Below are 16,479 nucleotides of genomic sequence, written 5' to 3' on the forward strand. Positions count from 1 at the left end.
TAAAACAAAAAACTCACCCTGCAGCGGTAGCGCTTGCCCCGCGGGCTGGGCCTTGGCTCCCACTCCAGGAGTTGCAACCTGCTGCACAGGTTTGCAGCATTGCTCAGGTTTGGCCTGGCTGCCCCTTCATCATCATGGTGGAGGGACAGCCAGTCCAAACCTGAGTGGCACTGTAACCCTGTGCATCAAGTTGCACAACCCATTGCTGGCAGGTAGCCTACCTTACTCTGCACTCTCCCACCTGGGTACAGGACCTGACACCCTTGTCCAAACAACACAGATAAAACTAAACACAAAATTTGCCAAAATTACAATATTTCATTTTATAAAAAACAAAATGTCCTGGGGCTATAAGAAATTGCATCACATTTCTAGTGTGAATTTGTCTAGCTTCAGCTTCAAAACAATTTTTCATCCAAAGCACTCCAAAACAATGAGGCAACTATCTACAAAGCTGAAAAATGCAACTTTGGGGAACGAGCCCTATAATCACAATATAGGATCCCAAGAATGAGTGGAGCCTATCAGTCTTCTTCTCCATCCCTCATACATTTCCTTCATTTAGCTGGTGATAAGCAGCATGAGGCCCAGCCATGCTTCAGCCAGTCCTCCCCGTCAAAAAATAGGTCCAAGCTTTCATCTCCCTTACCCCTCTCCAACATGAAGGTCTTACTGTAGGATAAATGGACAGCCCCGTGATGGGTAACAAAGAAGAAGTGTGCTGGTTTTCATTCCCCAAATATGGCCAACTCTAGGCTAAGCTATTGACATGTCTGAAAAATATATGGTGGAGTGCGGTATATCAGGTGCTGCTACTGTTGGCCAGCTTTCATATCAAACAATGAGTTTTGTTTCCAAAGCTAGGAAAAGAATACATAAAAACAGTGCCCAAACTGAAGCAAGCATGGTCTGTGTGCCAGGCCTCAAGCCTGCTAATGGACCCCAGTCAATATGCCTTCAGAGCTGGCTATGATAGAGAAACTGCACTGGTACAGCTGCCTAACTGATCTCTTCCAGATAAGGGAAGAAGATCAGGAGTCCATGCTGATTCCCAGAACTATCAACCATTTACAATACAGCTAACCACATAATTGCTGATGTGCCTGCAACCCTTACCAGGGACTGACAACATTGTTTGAGTGACTCATTCTGGGTGCTACTGAAAGGCAAAACTGAGCACTTGCTTATCTTCATTAGACTGATGTCACCCGACTTTATGTTTCCAACCCTTTTGCCCTTCCTAGTGTGGTGGAACAGCACACCATGTCTGAGGTTGCAGCTTGGATGAGAATTTGTTGGCTGAACCCAAGCAAGATTCAGAACACTTTTGGGAAGGCTGAAGCAACCAAAAGGAGATGGTGAAAATTCTCAGCACCTCTGATAGATGGTTTTATGTCTGCTGTTTAATTTTAGCATTGGCAACCCGAGGGCTGATCTGAATCCCCAGATACTCCTGAATGCCTTTAGGATGTGGACACTTCATATTGACCCGTCATTACATTACAGTCATTACAATACGCTCTATATAGACCAGGTGAAACCTAACTACTGTATTTTCCATGATGGACTCAAATCCAATGCTAGTCCAGTTTCACATGATTTTGGGTTCCATAATGGAAGGTTCAGTACTGCAGAGAGAGTACTGCTAAGGTAACAACAACTCAGAACACTCAGGTTAACGTTCAATACAAATGGATTGAGAGAGACTAGATATGAACTGACAATGAAGAAATATAAGCAAATACGTTTGGGGAAAGTAATCCCAAGCACAGTTGCACAACAGCAGTGAGATATATGGAATGACTACATAACTGCAGTGATGACTAGAATGGCTGAGACGGTGGACTTTTAAAAACCAGATATTATACATTGTAAAAACAAAAAAACCCTTACAATTCAGCTTTTTCTGCCATAGGGATGAGACGGTTCTCTTCAAACTGTACTATTCCTCCAGCTTGCAGCAGTTCTAAAAGGACCTGAAGAGATATTCAATAATTATTAATTTTTGGTATTGTGGTAATACCTATGACCTCTGATCACTGGCTGAAAGAGCTCACAAGCTCAGTAACTGAACACTACTGCTGTGTGTTTTAGTTTACAGATTTCTATTTAATTTTGATTCTCCATCAATTTGAAGGTCACAAGTTTCCTTACAACTTCCCTGATGATGCTATTGCTATAAAAAGACAAATGCAGGAAAATGAGTGACCTCCTCTGCCAGTGATACCCCAGCAACAGGAAGCAGAAATTATATAGGAAATTCAAAGACAGAAAACCAAGTAGTCTGGATCTTGCCAATTAACTAACAGCATCAGAGAAGGAGATAAGGCATGACCCACCAGGGGAGAGGGAAAACTTGCTGAAAGGATAAGGGAAAATTAAGAGGCTACAAATCAGTGAACTAATTGTTAAACAAAAGCAACCAAACTTAGGCCTTGTCTAGGTGAGACAGCTGAACTGATTTAACTTAAATATTCAAAAAAAATTGTCTTGGTTTTAAATGGGAACATTTTTATTTTCTACTCCAACTCCAGTTCCAGCTCTCCCATAGTATCAGTTATTCTTCTACAGAGATAGGCAGGCTATATACGTCAGGAAAAAGACAACATTTAGGTACACCTAAGTCCTAGCGAGACTAAAGCATAAATAGGAATTGAAGTAAAACACTTGAGCCCAGATATCGCAGTGGTAGTAGTGGTGTGGGGGGAATGCACTGTCCCAGCTAAACCAAGACAAATGCCATATTAACTCCATTTGTGTTACACATTCTGCACCAGCCTAGGCTACAAGAGCACTGATGGGCTCTGGTTCCTTTGTGGAGGGAGGAAGGCGCTCTCTTTCTTTGGGGAGCTGTTTCAGACCCCATGAGCTGGGATCTTTAGGAGCAATCTCCAGGCCCTGTTCTGCTACTGCTCTTGGCTGTGCCCACAACATGTCCTTCTCCCCCCCCCGGGGTGAAAACCTCCATTTTGGCACATTAGCCCCAATACAGCTAGTGGTCACTCACTCTATCTTCTGATCCAGTTAACCCTCCTATAGAAATTGATCAAGAAAAGAAGTGCTAGGAATTACCAGTTTGTCTCTTACACTGAGTAAAATACACCTCTAAAAATTGCTACCTGCTGTCTCTCTGAGTGTCGGGAATCGTCATCAGGGCTGCACAAAAATTCAAGGACCTGGTCAAGAAGAAAGACGACTATTTTCATTATGTATGAACTTTCAGATGTTTGGGTGGCCTTATTCTAAGGCTCAGAGATCTTTCATTAAGCACACTGACTATTATCCTTGGCGTAGCCCCACCAATTCAGGGTATCAGTTTGTCTGCTCTAGGGTTTGTATGCACTGGTATAACTACACCAATGCAGTTCCATCAGTGCAAACCCCTCGCATGGTGCAGCTGATCCTGGTTTCAGACTGTAGAGAAACATGCTGTACGTTAGACCATTTCTTATATTAACCCATATACATTATGGTTACTTGATAGATGCTTAAATCAGGCGATCTGTTGGGCAGTTTTTTTGTCAGTTAGTGGCATGCCTATAATGTTCTCAGAGAGAGGGTTGCAGCATTGCCAGTGCCAAAAGATCAACATTTTGATTCTCTCCTTCCCTACACACACATTTTCCCCAAACACACACAAAAATCCATAGGCAACAGATGGCAGCCTGGCCTTTTCATGGCAAGGAAAACTCAGGCATATGAGGAAAAATAAAAGATAGAGATAAATAGACCCTAGACCATTTGTTAATATACACTGTCTTTACCTCAGGATACATGTAGCGGGGACAGAAGCAGATGTTTCTCCCATATCTCAGACAATTACATAAATCACAGCAGGCTGAGATGAGAAAAACTTTGGCACTTATGTGGTGCCTTCTCGGTGTCTTTTCTGAAATCATAGCCACCAAGCCCTCAGACAGTATCCCACCCACTAGGTAGCAGGTAACAGATCTTCAGTACAGCCTCAGCCTACAGTGCAATTTGCTTTTTATTTCTGGCACTATCTCAGACCTTCATATTTAGCGGCTGTTCCAACAGTGACAATGTAACTAACATTTACCTGGTCAAAAAGTGTCCTGTTTACAAACAGTGTATTGTTGGGCTTAGCCAGCTGCCGGGCAAGGAAGGTAAAAAGACACCCAACTTGTGATGGGATGAAATCAGAATTTTCCACCATAACCTATTGCGTGGAGAAAAAACAAACATGATTTATCCATTATGCAATCACATTTGAAACACAAAAAACAAGACGACAGCATGACACATTAGAAGGAACACTAACTGCACAAGAGTGAATGGTGAGGTGTTTAGAGAGCAACATAATATCTTATAAGCTTCCCATATTGTGGCAACACAATTCTGCTCAGTGATCAAGCCTTCCAATTCGTTAGGTGCCAATTCAACATAATGTACTTTTGTCTTGGAGATAGAAGTACATAGCAGAAACTAACAGTCACCCTATTTGCTATTCTTTTCTGTCTAGTTTTAAACAGTAGCTTTGGATCTGATTTCAGATTGGGCCAGATGTCCAGATGACCCAGTCAGAAAGCAAGTGCAATGACTAGCAGCATAAGAGAAAGCTGGAAAAAAGGCACAATGGCCTGAAACATAGAGAGTAAGTGGGAAGACAGGTGGGGCTGCACTTACGTGTAGCCACTTGGGTATCTGTCTACGGTTGGCTAAGGGGATTCCTGAATTAGCAGGGAAGGCATGCTTGATTACCTGTAGAGATGAAGTGGGTGACTGCCTATACTTTGGTTCAGGCACCTGACAGAAGGGAGATGGGGCTGTGCTCGTGCTTTGAAGGGGGTGGATTTGCCTATACTTCACTGCCTGGGGATGGGACTCCTACCTGAGAATCTGTGGCTATGTTCAGGGAAATGAGCTACTGAATGAACACAAGGGTCTCACTGCCTGTGCTTGTGTACAATGGGGTGCTGTTCTCAAGTGTGAATGCCTGTGAAGCAGCTGAATTAAGAGGAGCATGTTTTTAGCAATGCTCAGTATCCAAGGAAGCCAGACCAAAAGGTGTCCAACTCAAGGCCCTAGAGACTATAAATTGCTGTCCTACAGGGCGACTTAAGGAGAAAAAAAATCTATTTCATTATGAACTGGAATAGACACAGTCTGGGGTGCAATCCAGACCAGTGAGGAGTTGTCTCACACTGTCTGCCTGTAACGGTAGGTGCCTCACAAGGCTTTGCAATTCTAGCTCCCAACATGGGGGGCTCACAATCAGCCTACCAGTCTGCAGGTCACACCCTGAGTGTCTGAATATAGCTGCAGCCTTGATCCAGCAGCTGTGATCCCAGCAGCCTGCCAACAACACAGTCACACTCTGGCTTTTACCAGCCTTGATTTCAACCAGCAAGATGATCCCAGCACACTCCAGTCCTGAATTTCCCCAAAACTATGCGCCCTGAATGCCCAGTCATCTCCTGAACAGCTCAGAGAAATAATAAGGCTCTGTAAACAAAGCCACATCACTGCTTATTAATTTAACTGGGATAAATACACCCTTCCCTCTCAAAACAGCACTGAATTGGTTTATCGTAAAATAAAACAAATTTATTAACACTAGGACATAGGTTAAGTGATGCTAAGTAAAAGGGATAAAGTTAGAAAGGGTTACAAGGAAATAAAAATGAAACCTGCATCTAAAAGTTTAGAACTAAATCTAGCAAAACACAGGCTTTGTTCAAGACTGTTTGTTTCTTTTCTTCCCAGCCATGGCTGACTCTCCCTCACTCAGGACCTTTCACAGAAGTACAAAATTCAATGACCAGGAGGCAAATGATACCACACAAGGTGTATTTTGTACAAAGGATTATTACAGTAGTGTGTAGGCTGTGAATATTGGGGTGCTTAGTGTCACAGTTTCCTGAGCTATGCCCTGTGATTGTTAAACTGAGGTGTTTAAATCAGCCTCGCCAATACAGAAAGGAGACATGGCCTCTCCAACTGCCTCCCACTTCTTCCTAGCAGTCCCCGGAACAGCTCCAGTGAGCCAGGAACATTCTGTGCAGCTGTTCTGCCTTCCTTGTTGCAGCTGCTCAACTGCTCCCCCAACTGGCTGCTTGCTGAATCAGAGAAGGGAGGAAAATAACGCTGGTTGCTCCATTGCCAGCTTCTGTGCTGAGCTGTAGGAGCCCCAAGGAGAGCATTTAGCAAAGGATGTCCCCCCTCCCTACACAGCCACGAAGGGCAGCCCAGCAAAAGGGGAAGAGGAGAAGCTGAGAAACAACAACAAGCCTTACAGCTAACATATGCCAGCTGGCAATGGTCCACAAGGGGCTGTGAGAAAGGGATTCTCCCCTGCAAATTTTCTCTCAAACTCAATCAAATTACAGGAAACGAGGAAATTTGTTGTCCTGTGAAGTATTCTGAGAATCAAATAAAGCTGCTGAGTAGTAACCCTGAGGAGCTTAGCCCATATAGTGTCCTGTGTAGGTAGAGAAATCTAACTTGACCCTGGAGGCAGAACTGAGGTGCACTCTCTCTGACTGACCTTCAAAACCTTACCTCCCATTGTCTCGACACATGGCAAAGCCTTCTAATGAAGGCTGGTGGATGTGACTCAGGCTTGAGAGGCAACTGTTCTAATCCTTTCATTTCAATGCATCATTTAATTAGTGAAAGAACAAATTCAAGATCAAAGGGTTTAAAAGCTGTGGGAACACTGGAACCTTTGGATAGACACAAAACTAGCCCTCCTGGCCAGCTCTGTCACTATTCTCCTAACTGCCTTTCCTTCTCTCCCTGGAGGAGCAGCTGATACCTGCCAGTAGCACAGATACAGTTCCCCTCCTGATGACTGGCACAGCAACAGCTAACATGCTGCCTAGGCCACTTGCCTCACAGGGGTCTCTTCATGCCACTGTTCCTGCTCCACTGCATTCTCTTTTGCACCAGTTCCAGCCCCTCCCACTCACTGTTCCTGTCCTCCATAAACGTTGACATGGCTCTAGCTCTCAGAAATTATTTACATGATTTACATGAAATGGCTCATCTCCTTCACTACTGAAAACATTTAGGCTGACATCCTGTCCATTAACAAGACAGATTTCCACCCAAAACATGTCAACGATGCTAACGTTTACAACAGCAGATGTACCCTGAGTACGTCAGTCAATGGTGCCTCATATGAGGACCCATTGAAAGAGGAGGTTACACACCTGTAACAGGAGGTTCTTTGAGATGTGTGGTCCCTATCTATATTCTATGGTGAGTTATGCATCCACATGTGTCCAGAACCAGAGAATTTTAAAGTAGTGTCTGTTGGTCCATGCCTGTGCCCTGAGACTCACCTTGTTCCTCCATCCCAGGGGATAAAAAGCAGGGCAGACTGACCACCTGTACAATTCCTTCTCTACTGTGAAACAGATAAGACCTAAAGCACAAGGGAAGGAGAGTGGATAGTGGAATGCAGATAGGGACCTCACATCTCAAAGAACTTCCAATTACAGGTAAGTAACGTCCTCTTCTTCAAGTGATGTTCCCTACTATATTCTACTATGGGTGATTGACAAGCAGTACCTAAGTAGGAGGAAGGTGCGAAGATGTAGACAGTAGGGCTGAGCAAAGTACCGCCATCCCAAAGATGGCATCAGCAGAGGAATCCTGCACCAGAGAAAACTGTCTTGCAAACGTGTGAATGGAGCCCCATGCAGCCACTTTACAGATGTCCAGGAGGGGTAGCTCCTGAAGAGATGCCACAGTTGTCACTTGTGCTCTGGTGGAATGAGCTCTTACCCTGTGGGGGGAAGGTTCAATAGCTGATAGACTAGAATGCAGCTAGAAATCCATTTGGAGACTTTTCTGGGTGGAGATGGTGTGCCCCTCATTATTTTTGCTATAGCAATGAATAGTCTTGGGGATTCCCTGATTGGTTTTGTACTGGCAGGTAAAAGGCCAAGGCCTGCCAAACATCAAGGGAGCAGAGTTATTGTTCCTCTGCAGAACTGTGCAGAGAAGAACACAGGTAAGTGAATCAAATGGTTAAAGTGAAATGCTGAAACTACTTTAGGGGTGAATTTGGTGAAAAGAGGCAAAGAAACTACATCCTTATGGAATGTAGTGTACAAAGAGTCCGCCATCATTGCTCCAAGTTGGCCAACCTTTCTAACTGAAGTAATAGCTACAAGGAAGTGACCTTTATGGAAAGGAGAGACAAAACAAGATGCTAAAGGATCAAGGGGGAGCCTTGTGAATACTGAGAGAACAAGGTAGGGGTCCCACTGGGGAGTAGGCTTCTGAATAGATGGGAATGTTCTTATCAGGCCTTTCCAGAATCTATTGGTCAATGGATATGCAAAGACTGAGTAGCCCTGGTATGGTGGATGGTATGCCCTGAGTGCCACCAAGTGGACTCACAAGGAGCTGTTGGATAAACTTGATGTCTTCAAAGATAGGATATAGTCCAAGACTAAAGGAATAGCCAAAGTTTCTGGGAGAATGCCTCTGATGTGCCCAAAAAGAAAAAGGGCTTCCATTTAGTTAATAGAAAGGACTCTACTAGAAAATATTACCTATCAGAGAGAATATCTTGTATGGCTGTGGAACATGAACGTTCTAAGGATGATGCCCATCCAAATACCAAGCCCTATGGTGGAGTGGACACAGATCATGTACCCAATATTGCCATTCCACTAAGTCAGAAGCTCAGGAAATGTTGGGAACATGATTAGTGGTCAGGGTGACATACATAGAAGGTTGGGAAACCAGTAGGGGGCGATCAAGATGACCCATGCTCTATCCTGCCAGATAGAACTTGAGGCAGGAGCAGTAGCAGAGGGAAAGTATAGTTGAGCTTCTCCGACCAAGAAGCAGCAGAGCGCAACCCGGAGTAATATGTGGTGCATTTGCTGAATGCTGGAGAGGTGAACAGATCCCTGGTTGGGGTCCTGCATAGAGTGAAAATATTGTGCAGTACCAAGTCATGGAGATCCTGCCCGTGGGTGACTGTGAAGTGCCTGCTGAGGGAGTCCACAAGCAAATTTTTTGTAGGTAGGCTGCTGATAAGGTGATTGGATTGCTGATACACCAGTTCCACAAGCTGACTGCTTCTGCACTCAGGGAGGCAGATCTCACTCTTCCGTTTGTGGATGTAGAAGACAATCATAATGCTGCTGGACATTATAAGGACATGGTGACTGTGGTTGAACGGAAGAAAGGACTTTCATACCTTCTGGATTGCTCACAACTCCACGATATTGATATTGGACTCTCGAGATAGCCAGGTACTTTGTGCTGTATCGCTGATCACGTGGGCTCCCCAACTGAATAGGTCCAAAGAGAAAGAGTGAAAGGAGATGTCCACACATACCTGATGAGGATTTGTCCATTATAGCAGGGAAGACACAACGCTGGCCAGAATTGTTACCATACGATTGAAGGAATGGCAGTTTGGAGAGTATATTGACTGCAGCCACGTCTGAAGGCAACAAAGGTGGTCTTGCAAACAGGGTGATGTAGGTGCATGAGGCCATATGACCTAGGAGAGACCAACATGACTTGACAGTACTCAAGAGTTGTTTGTGATGTGAACTATGATATTGTTCAAGGGCTTCATTAATGAAGAGGCTGTTCTGTTGGGTTCAGATGCATGGAGGCTGTCTAAGAGTTTGTGCTGGGAGTCCTGGATCTCTTCAAGAGGAATCTGAAGTTCTCCAGCAACTCTGCAAAGAAGGTCCTGGTACTGTCTAACATCATTAGGTGGCGGGAAGGAGTCCGGGGATGAAGATGGCAGTCTTACTAGTTTCAGTGGAACCACTGAATCCAGACCATGATGTTCCATCCTCTCCAGGATCCAAGGGCAGATCTGAGCTTCTCCTTAGAGGGAAGGCAAAGGGTGACTCCCTGGAAGATCAGGTCAACACTACAGGGGAGTACTGATCACCAGACCCCCAATATGACCAGTAGGAGGGATCAATAAGCCAATGGCATGGGGTACCAGCTGCTCTGAGTTAGATGAAGCAGAGATTGATCCCAAACCAGCACAGGTCTTTGGGGGTGGAGGATGTGTAGGGCAGGGGAAGGAAATTTCATTGGGTTCCACTGGTGGTACCTTCGGTGCCACTGAAGGAGAGATATAGTCCATGTATGGGATGGATGATAAACTCCTTCCAGAAGTCAATTCTCTCAGAGATGATTATCATCTCCTTGGAGACGGAAGGGCCTGATGGAGGAGAGGATTCTGGAACCAGAAGAGTGAAAAGGTCTTGTGTGGCAGCAATGGATTTAGATCTCACACTCCTTACTGAATCAGGCCAATGTACAGGGGCGTTCCCAGGCTTGGGTCTGATTGGGGCCTCATGGCCTTCTTCATGAGGTATTTGCAGAGACAAAGTTCCTGCCTTTCTCAGATACGGCTGGGGAATGATCGGCAGATACTGCACCTCACTGCAAACTGGGCTTCCCCAAGTCAGTACAGGCAGCACTGCTGGTCATCTCTGATGAAGGATGGCAGGCAGGAAGCCCAGAGTCTTGGGCATAGTCCAGTACCTGAACAGGGGTATAGGGATGGGGTGTCCCTCCAGAGAAACTATTGTAAATAACAGATCTATAAAACACTAAACTGTAAAAACTTTTAAAACTGTTAAAACTATTTACAAACTAGATCATTCTGATTTTGTAGAATGAAGTCTAAGCTGCAGACAGTGAAGGTTCTGACCCGCCCCGCCTTTATCCCCACAGATAGAGGCATAAGGTGAGCCAGGGCGCATGCGCGGATCAACAGACACCACTTTCAAATTCTCCTGCCACATGGTGCGCATGTGTAACCCACAATGGAATACAATAGGGAACTTCACTCAAAACACTCAAATTCTCAGGTGATGCTCTCTGAGTTGCCTTAATGTCTATCTGCCAGGGTGCCTTGCTAACAAGGAAGGAACTGCAGTGTAAATTTTCCAGTTATTGTTAAATACTTACAATTGGACTCCAGTGACTAGAAATTCATGTGTCCTGCTATCTCTGGTTAAATGAGTTTACATTCTTTGTGTAATGCCTTTCTTCACAAATTATATACATACAGCAACAAAGGATCTGTTCACCCTTTGCTAACTTTGCTCACCCTCGAATGTACTCCTGGCAAAGGGTTCTTTAATTCTGATGCAGGGCAAAAAGGACCTTAGTGTTTCACGTTGGAGGTGCCTTTAAAAGACACAGTCTCTCTCGAAATTTCTAGAAGCCTTCATGCTGAAACTTCTGTGCCTGCTCATCTTGTAGTCTGAGGCAGATTTCTAAGCCATTCTTAAAGGGCTGCTCTCACTATTTTAATCCCAACAATACTGAAGAAAGATTAGGTCTTCAAGAGGGAAACATTATATTTCCAGCTAAGGAAAATTTAGGTCAAATTTACGATGGCCCAGCCCTTGTTGGTTGAGAGACAGGGCTCAGGACGATGTCTGTATCAAGAAACATCAAGATACAACAGACAGAATCCCAAATTAAAGACCCTGCTTGTGAGACTGGAGTTAGAGACCATATGGTTGGGGAAGGGGATGGACTGCTAATATCTGCTAAGATGAACTGTGGAACTAAGCAAGGGCAGATGGGCACCTAGAGTCCCCCAGGTGCTCAGTAGGGAAATGGAAAGAGTCCTTCTCTTCTGCTCTTTTAAGGAGTCAGCTTGGGGCCTGGAAGGACACTCACATTTTGCTGTTACTGGGGAGTGTGGGGGACAGTGTTCCTGCAGTGAGGTTGGAAATACGGAGGGTGGCTGGATTCAGTGTACAAAGCAGCACTGACAAAAGCACATCCTAAAGTACCTCCTTCTCACAGCCTGGCACTACCTTCTTCCCCCTACTGACAGATGCTACAAGAGGCTTTCCTCCCCAGCCATGGTACTCCCAAAGGGTGCCCCTACTGTATACTATTTTAGGCATTTACCACAACTATGTACGTATTTAGGAAACTGAAGAGTACCTAAGCCTAGAGCTCTGGTTGGGAGATATTTTTATAAACTGAAAAAATACATACTGTATTGGTACTTTGCCCTGTAACTCAGACTCTGAATTGAACTGAGCCTAAAATAGGTTCTAACTGGATGGGAGTTTACTCCTGCTTCAAAATATTAAAACACAACTTTCATCATTAAGCTGCCTCATTTGTTTTAGTTGTATGGCTTGCAAATGTTAGAATAAAATCACTATAATGTAAATTGTACATGTGATTACGTATTTACTCATAACAGCCCCAATGTATTTATTTTAGATTTCAGATGATATTATTTAAGGAGTCTAACATCTGTAACAATGAGATATTTGGGCAAGAAGCCCTATTATACATATTGTCAAAGGAAAGCTAGCTGGGTGCAGGGTTTTGAGAAGAAAACCATCCCAGGAAACAACATTTCTCAATCAAAAAAAAAACCCAGGGATACTTACCAGTAACTGTTGTTCTTCGAGATGTGTTACTCATATCCATGTCAATATAGGTGAGTGCGCACCCCGTGCATTAGTTCCCGGAACTTTTTTCACCTTAAAAAGCCCTCAGGCTCCCCCTGAAGTACTGCGCTCATGCCGCAATACATAGGGCGGCGCCGACCCCGCGAGCCCTCAGTCCCTTCTTTCTGCCGACTCCGGCAACGGGGACCGAGGATGGGTGTGGAATGGATATGAGCAACACATCTCGAAGAACAACAGTTACTGGTAAGTAACCCTGTTTTCTCTCTTCGAGTGATTGCTCATATTCATTCCAATATAGGTGATTAAATAGTGATGACTCGGAGGTGGGTAGGAGTTAGCGTTGAGCCGCTCTCGCCAGCACTGCTCTGCCGAAGCCTGCGTCCTCTCTTGCCTGCTGCATGATGGTGTAGTGGGACGTGAAGGTATGGACCAACGACCAGGTCGCTGCTCTACAGATGTCCTGCAGTGGCACCCATCCCAGGAAGGCCGCCGATGAGGCCTGGGCTCTGGTTGAGTGCGCTGTCACAGCTCCTGAAAGTGGCACCTTCACCCGCTCGTAACAGGTCCTGATGCAGGCGGTGATCCAGGTGGAGATGCGCTGGGTGGAGACAGGTGAGCACTTCATCCTGTCTGCTACCATCACAAACAGCTGTGTCGATTTCCAGAACAGCCTGGTCCATTCGATGTAGTAGGCCAGGGCTCGTCTGACTTGCATGGAACAGGCTCTCCCTCCGTCCGTCAGCCACAGAGTCTCCATGCTGTCAGGTGGAGGGAGTCCAGGTCCGGGTGGAGCAGGCAACCCTGGTCCTGGGAGAGCAGGTCGTAACGCCTCAGGAGTGGCAGCGGCAGGGCTATGGACAGGTCCAGCAACATGCTGAACCAGTGCTGCCTCGTCCAAGCTGGGGCGATCAATATGATGTCCGCCTTGTCTCTCTTGATCTTCAAGAGGACTTTGGGCAGCAGCAGAATGGGGGGAAACGCATACATCAGGGTCCCAGTCCATTCTATAAGGAACACATGAGAGATGGAGCCCCGCTCACGACCCTGGAGCGAGCAGAACCTCGGGCATTTCCTGTTCCAGGACAACGCGAACAGATCCAGTTGGGAAACACCCCACTTGCGGAAGATAAAACTTATCACCTCCGGGTGTAGTGACCAGGCGTGTCGGGGTAGAAACGACCTGCTGAGGCAATCTGCCTCGTCGTTCCTGACCCCCGGGAGGTGAGAGGCAGATATGTGGAAGTTGAGCCTCACCGCAAAGTCCCAAAGTCGAATGGCCTCCTGGCAAAAAGCCAAGGAGCGCGCTCCCCCCTGCCTGTTCATATAGAACATGGCCACCATGTTGTCCGTAAGGGCCTGCACCATTCTGCCCCTCAGAAGTCTGAGGAAAACCTTGCAGGCCAGGTGGACTGCTCTGAGCTCCCAGACATTGATGTGGAGGCACCTCTCGTCTGGCGACCAGAGCCCCTGGGTGTTCAGGCTGCCGCTGATGTGGGCTCCCCACCCCACATCCGAGACATCTGTAATCAGGGTTACTGATGGTGTCAAGTCTCTGAAGGGAACTCCCTTCAGTACCTCCCTTGGGTCCTTCCACCAGTTCAGAGAAGTTAGTATTTGCGTGGGAACTGTGACTACTCTGTTTAAGGGGTGCCTGGCTGGCGCATACAATGAGGTTAGCCATGCCTGGAGAGGCCTGAGTTTGAGGTAAGCCAACCTCACCACGTATATACAGGCTGCCATGTGTCCCAACAGCTGGAGGCAGTGCCTGGCTGTCGTAGTGGGGAACCTGTAAAGATTGTTGATTATGGGAGCCATCGCCTCGAAGCGAGGCTGTGGGAGGAAGGCTCTGGCCTGGGTGGCATCCAGGGTGGCCCCGATGAAATCTATGCACTGCACCGGGGTGAGAACGGACTTCCGCTTGTTGATGAGCAGCCCCAGTCTGGTGCATGTTGCGCAAGTGAGTTCCAGGCTGTTTCTTACATGGGCCCTGGACTTGCCCCAGATCAGCCAGTCGTCCAGGTATGGGAATATCTGGACCCCTCTGCAGTGCAGATGGGCCGCCACCACCGCCATACACTTTGTGAAAACCCTGGGGGCAGACGAGAGGCCAAAGGGGAGGGCCAAGAACTGGTAGTGGCAGCCAGCTACCACAAACCGCAGGAACCTTCTGTGACCGGGGAGGATAGAAATATGAAAATAAGCGTCCTTTAAATCGAGGGCAGCATACCAGTCCCCTGGATTTAGAGCAGGAATGATGGAGGCTAGGGAAACTATACAGAACCTGAGGCGTCTGATGAACTTGTTCAGACGGCGGAGATCTAATATGGGCCTCAGGCCCCCCTTGGCTTTGGGAACGAGGAAGTAGCGCGAATAAAATCCCCTTCCCCTCTCCTGTGGAGGAACCTCTTCCACAGCCCCTAGCTGGAGGAGGGAGTAGACCTCCTGTGTGAAGAGATGCTCGTGAGAGGGGTCCCTGAGGAGGGACGGAGTAGGGAGGGAGTCTGGGGGGAAGGCCGTAAGCTGGAGGGCATAGCCCCTGAGAACTACACTGAGGACCCAGCTGTCCAAGGTGATGTTTCGCCATTCTGTGTAGTATGGCCGGAGTCTGTGGGCAAAGGGCCAGGTGAGATCCAGGGGAAAAGGTAGAGTGCCACCCTTGTGTGCACCATCAAAATGGCTTTTTATTATTTTGACCCTTGCCTGGGCCGTGCTGGGGCCCCGCCGATGAGCCCGAGCGGTCGCAGCAGTTAGGTGCCCAGTACTGGTCCCGACCCCTCCTGGGCTGAGCGGGTCCAGGGGGCGGCCTCGAGGGAGGTTGAGGCTGTCGCTGGGTCTGCGGCCGAGACTGACGCCTCGAGGCCTGCAGGGCATAAAGCCCTAGGGATTGCAGCGTGGCCCTAGAATCCTTAAAGGCATGGAGTATGTCGTCAGTTTTGTCTGAAAAGAGGCCAGCACCATCAAATGGCAGATCCTGGATGGCTTGCTGGACCTCTTGGGACAGCCCCGACGACTGTAGCCAGGAGCAAGGACGCATGACAATGGCCAAAGCCATGGCCCTGCTGGCAGAATTCGCCGCGTCGCTGGCCATCTGTAAGGCCGCCCCTGCCACTGCAGCGCCTTCCTCGATCACGGTAGTGAAGTTCACTGCTTGATCCTTTGGTAACACCTGGGGTAAGAACTTTGCAAGCCTCTGCAGTGAGGACCAGAGGTTAAGATTGTACCTCCCGAGGAGCGCCTGGTGGTTAGCGATCCGCAGCTGCAGAGTCGCTCTCAAGTAGACCTTGCGGCCAAACAGGTCTAACTTTTTACAATCTTTGTTCTTTGTTCTTGTATTACCCTGGGCCCCGCTGGTTGGTGGCATCCACTACAAGTGAACCTGGGGCAGGTGGTTATATAAGAACTCAAACCCCTCCACGGGTACATAGTACGTTTTTTCGGCGCCCTTCGAGGTATGGACAACTGAGGCAGGGGTCTACCAGAGGGCCTTCTCTGTACCGGTAAGGCCACCCTTGATGGCCCTGCTACCCCCAACACACCGAAGAGGGGGTCTTCCTCCTCCGACATCTCCTTGAGCTCTAAGTTTAAATTGCTCACCACCCTCTTGAGCAGATCTTGGTGAGCTTGGAAGTTGGGCAGTGGTGCCCTATGGTCCCTGGCGGCCACATCGTCCAGGGACGAGGAAGAGGACTGTGGGAGGGGCCCCGTGGAGGGACCCTCCTTAGGGTCCCATCCCTCCTTAGAGGGATGGCTCTTGTCCGACTGGCTCGGTGTGGGGGGTGCTGGTTGGGCGGGTTTACCCCGAGACACTGGTCCCTGCGGCCTTGGCCGAGGGGGGGACGGAGGCATGGGCATGCCCATGAGGGCGCATGTTGCGGCGAACACCTCCGGTGTCGATGGTCCTTGCATTGATGCTCCCCCACCCTGAGGAGTTGGGGGAGGCTCCCTGCGCAGAGATGCCAGTGCTGGAGTAATCTCCACGGCACATGGCTGGGGCATCTCCTGACTCCCCCCAGGGCGGACGGGCAGTGCGAGGGAGTCCCGGTGAACGACGTCCTTCCCCTTCCAGCGC

The 16,479-nt window shown here is 47.7% G+C and overlaps 1 protein-coding gene across 4 annotated transcripts in view; it reads right to left on the reverse strand.

The window, feature by feature from the left end:
• The window catches only part of VPS8 (VPS8 subunit of CORVET complex), a 223,567-nt gene that overhangs the window by 87,221 nt on the left and 119,867 nt on the right, over positions 1 to 16,479 (reverse strand). For all 4 annotated transcript variants that reach the window (XM_067538775.1, XM_067538776.1, XM_067538774.1 and 1 more), the window contains 3 exons: positions 4,061 to 4,180; positions 3,120 to 3,176; positions 1,894 to 1,976 (listed from right to left, as the gene is read on the reverse strand). In XM_067538775.1, coding sequence (XP_067394876.1) covers positions 1,894 to 1,976; positions 3,120 to 3,176; positions 4,061 to 4,180 — 260 coding nt within the window. The remainder of the gene's footprint in view (positions 1 to 1,893; positions 1,977 to 3,119; positions 3,177 to 4,060; positions 4,181 to 16,479) is intronic.

This window comes from Emydura macquarii, unplaced genomic scaffold (genome assembly GCF_026122565.2).
Source record: "Emydura macquarii macquarii isolate MOO-44397 ecotype Brisbane River unplaced genomic scaffold, CSIRO-AGI_Emac_v2 contig_499, whole genome shotgun sequence".
Taxonomy (NCBI): domain Eukaryota; kingdom Metazoa; phylum Chordata; order Testudines; family Chelidae; genus Emydura; species Emydura macquarii.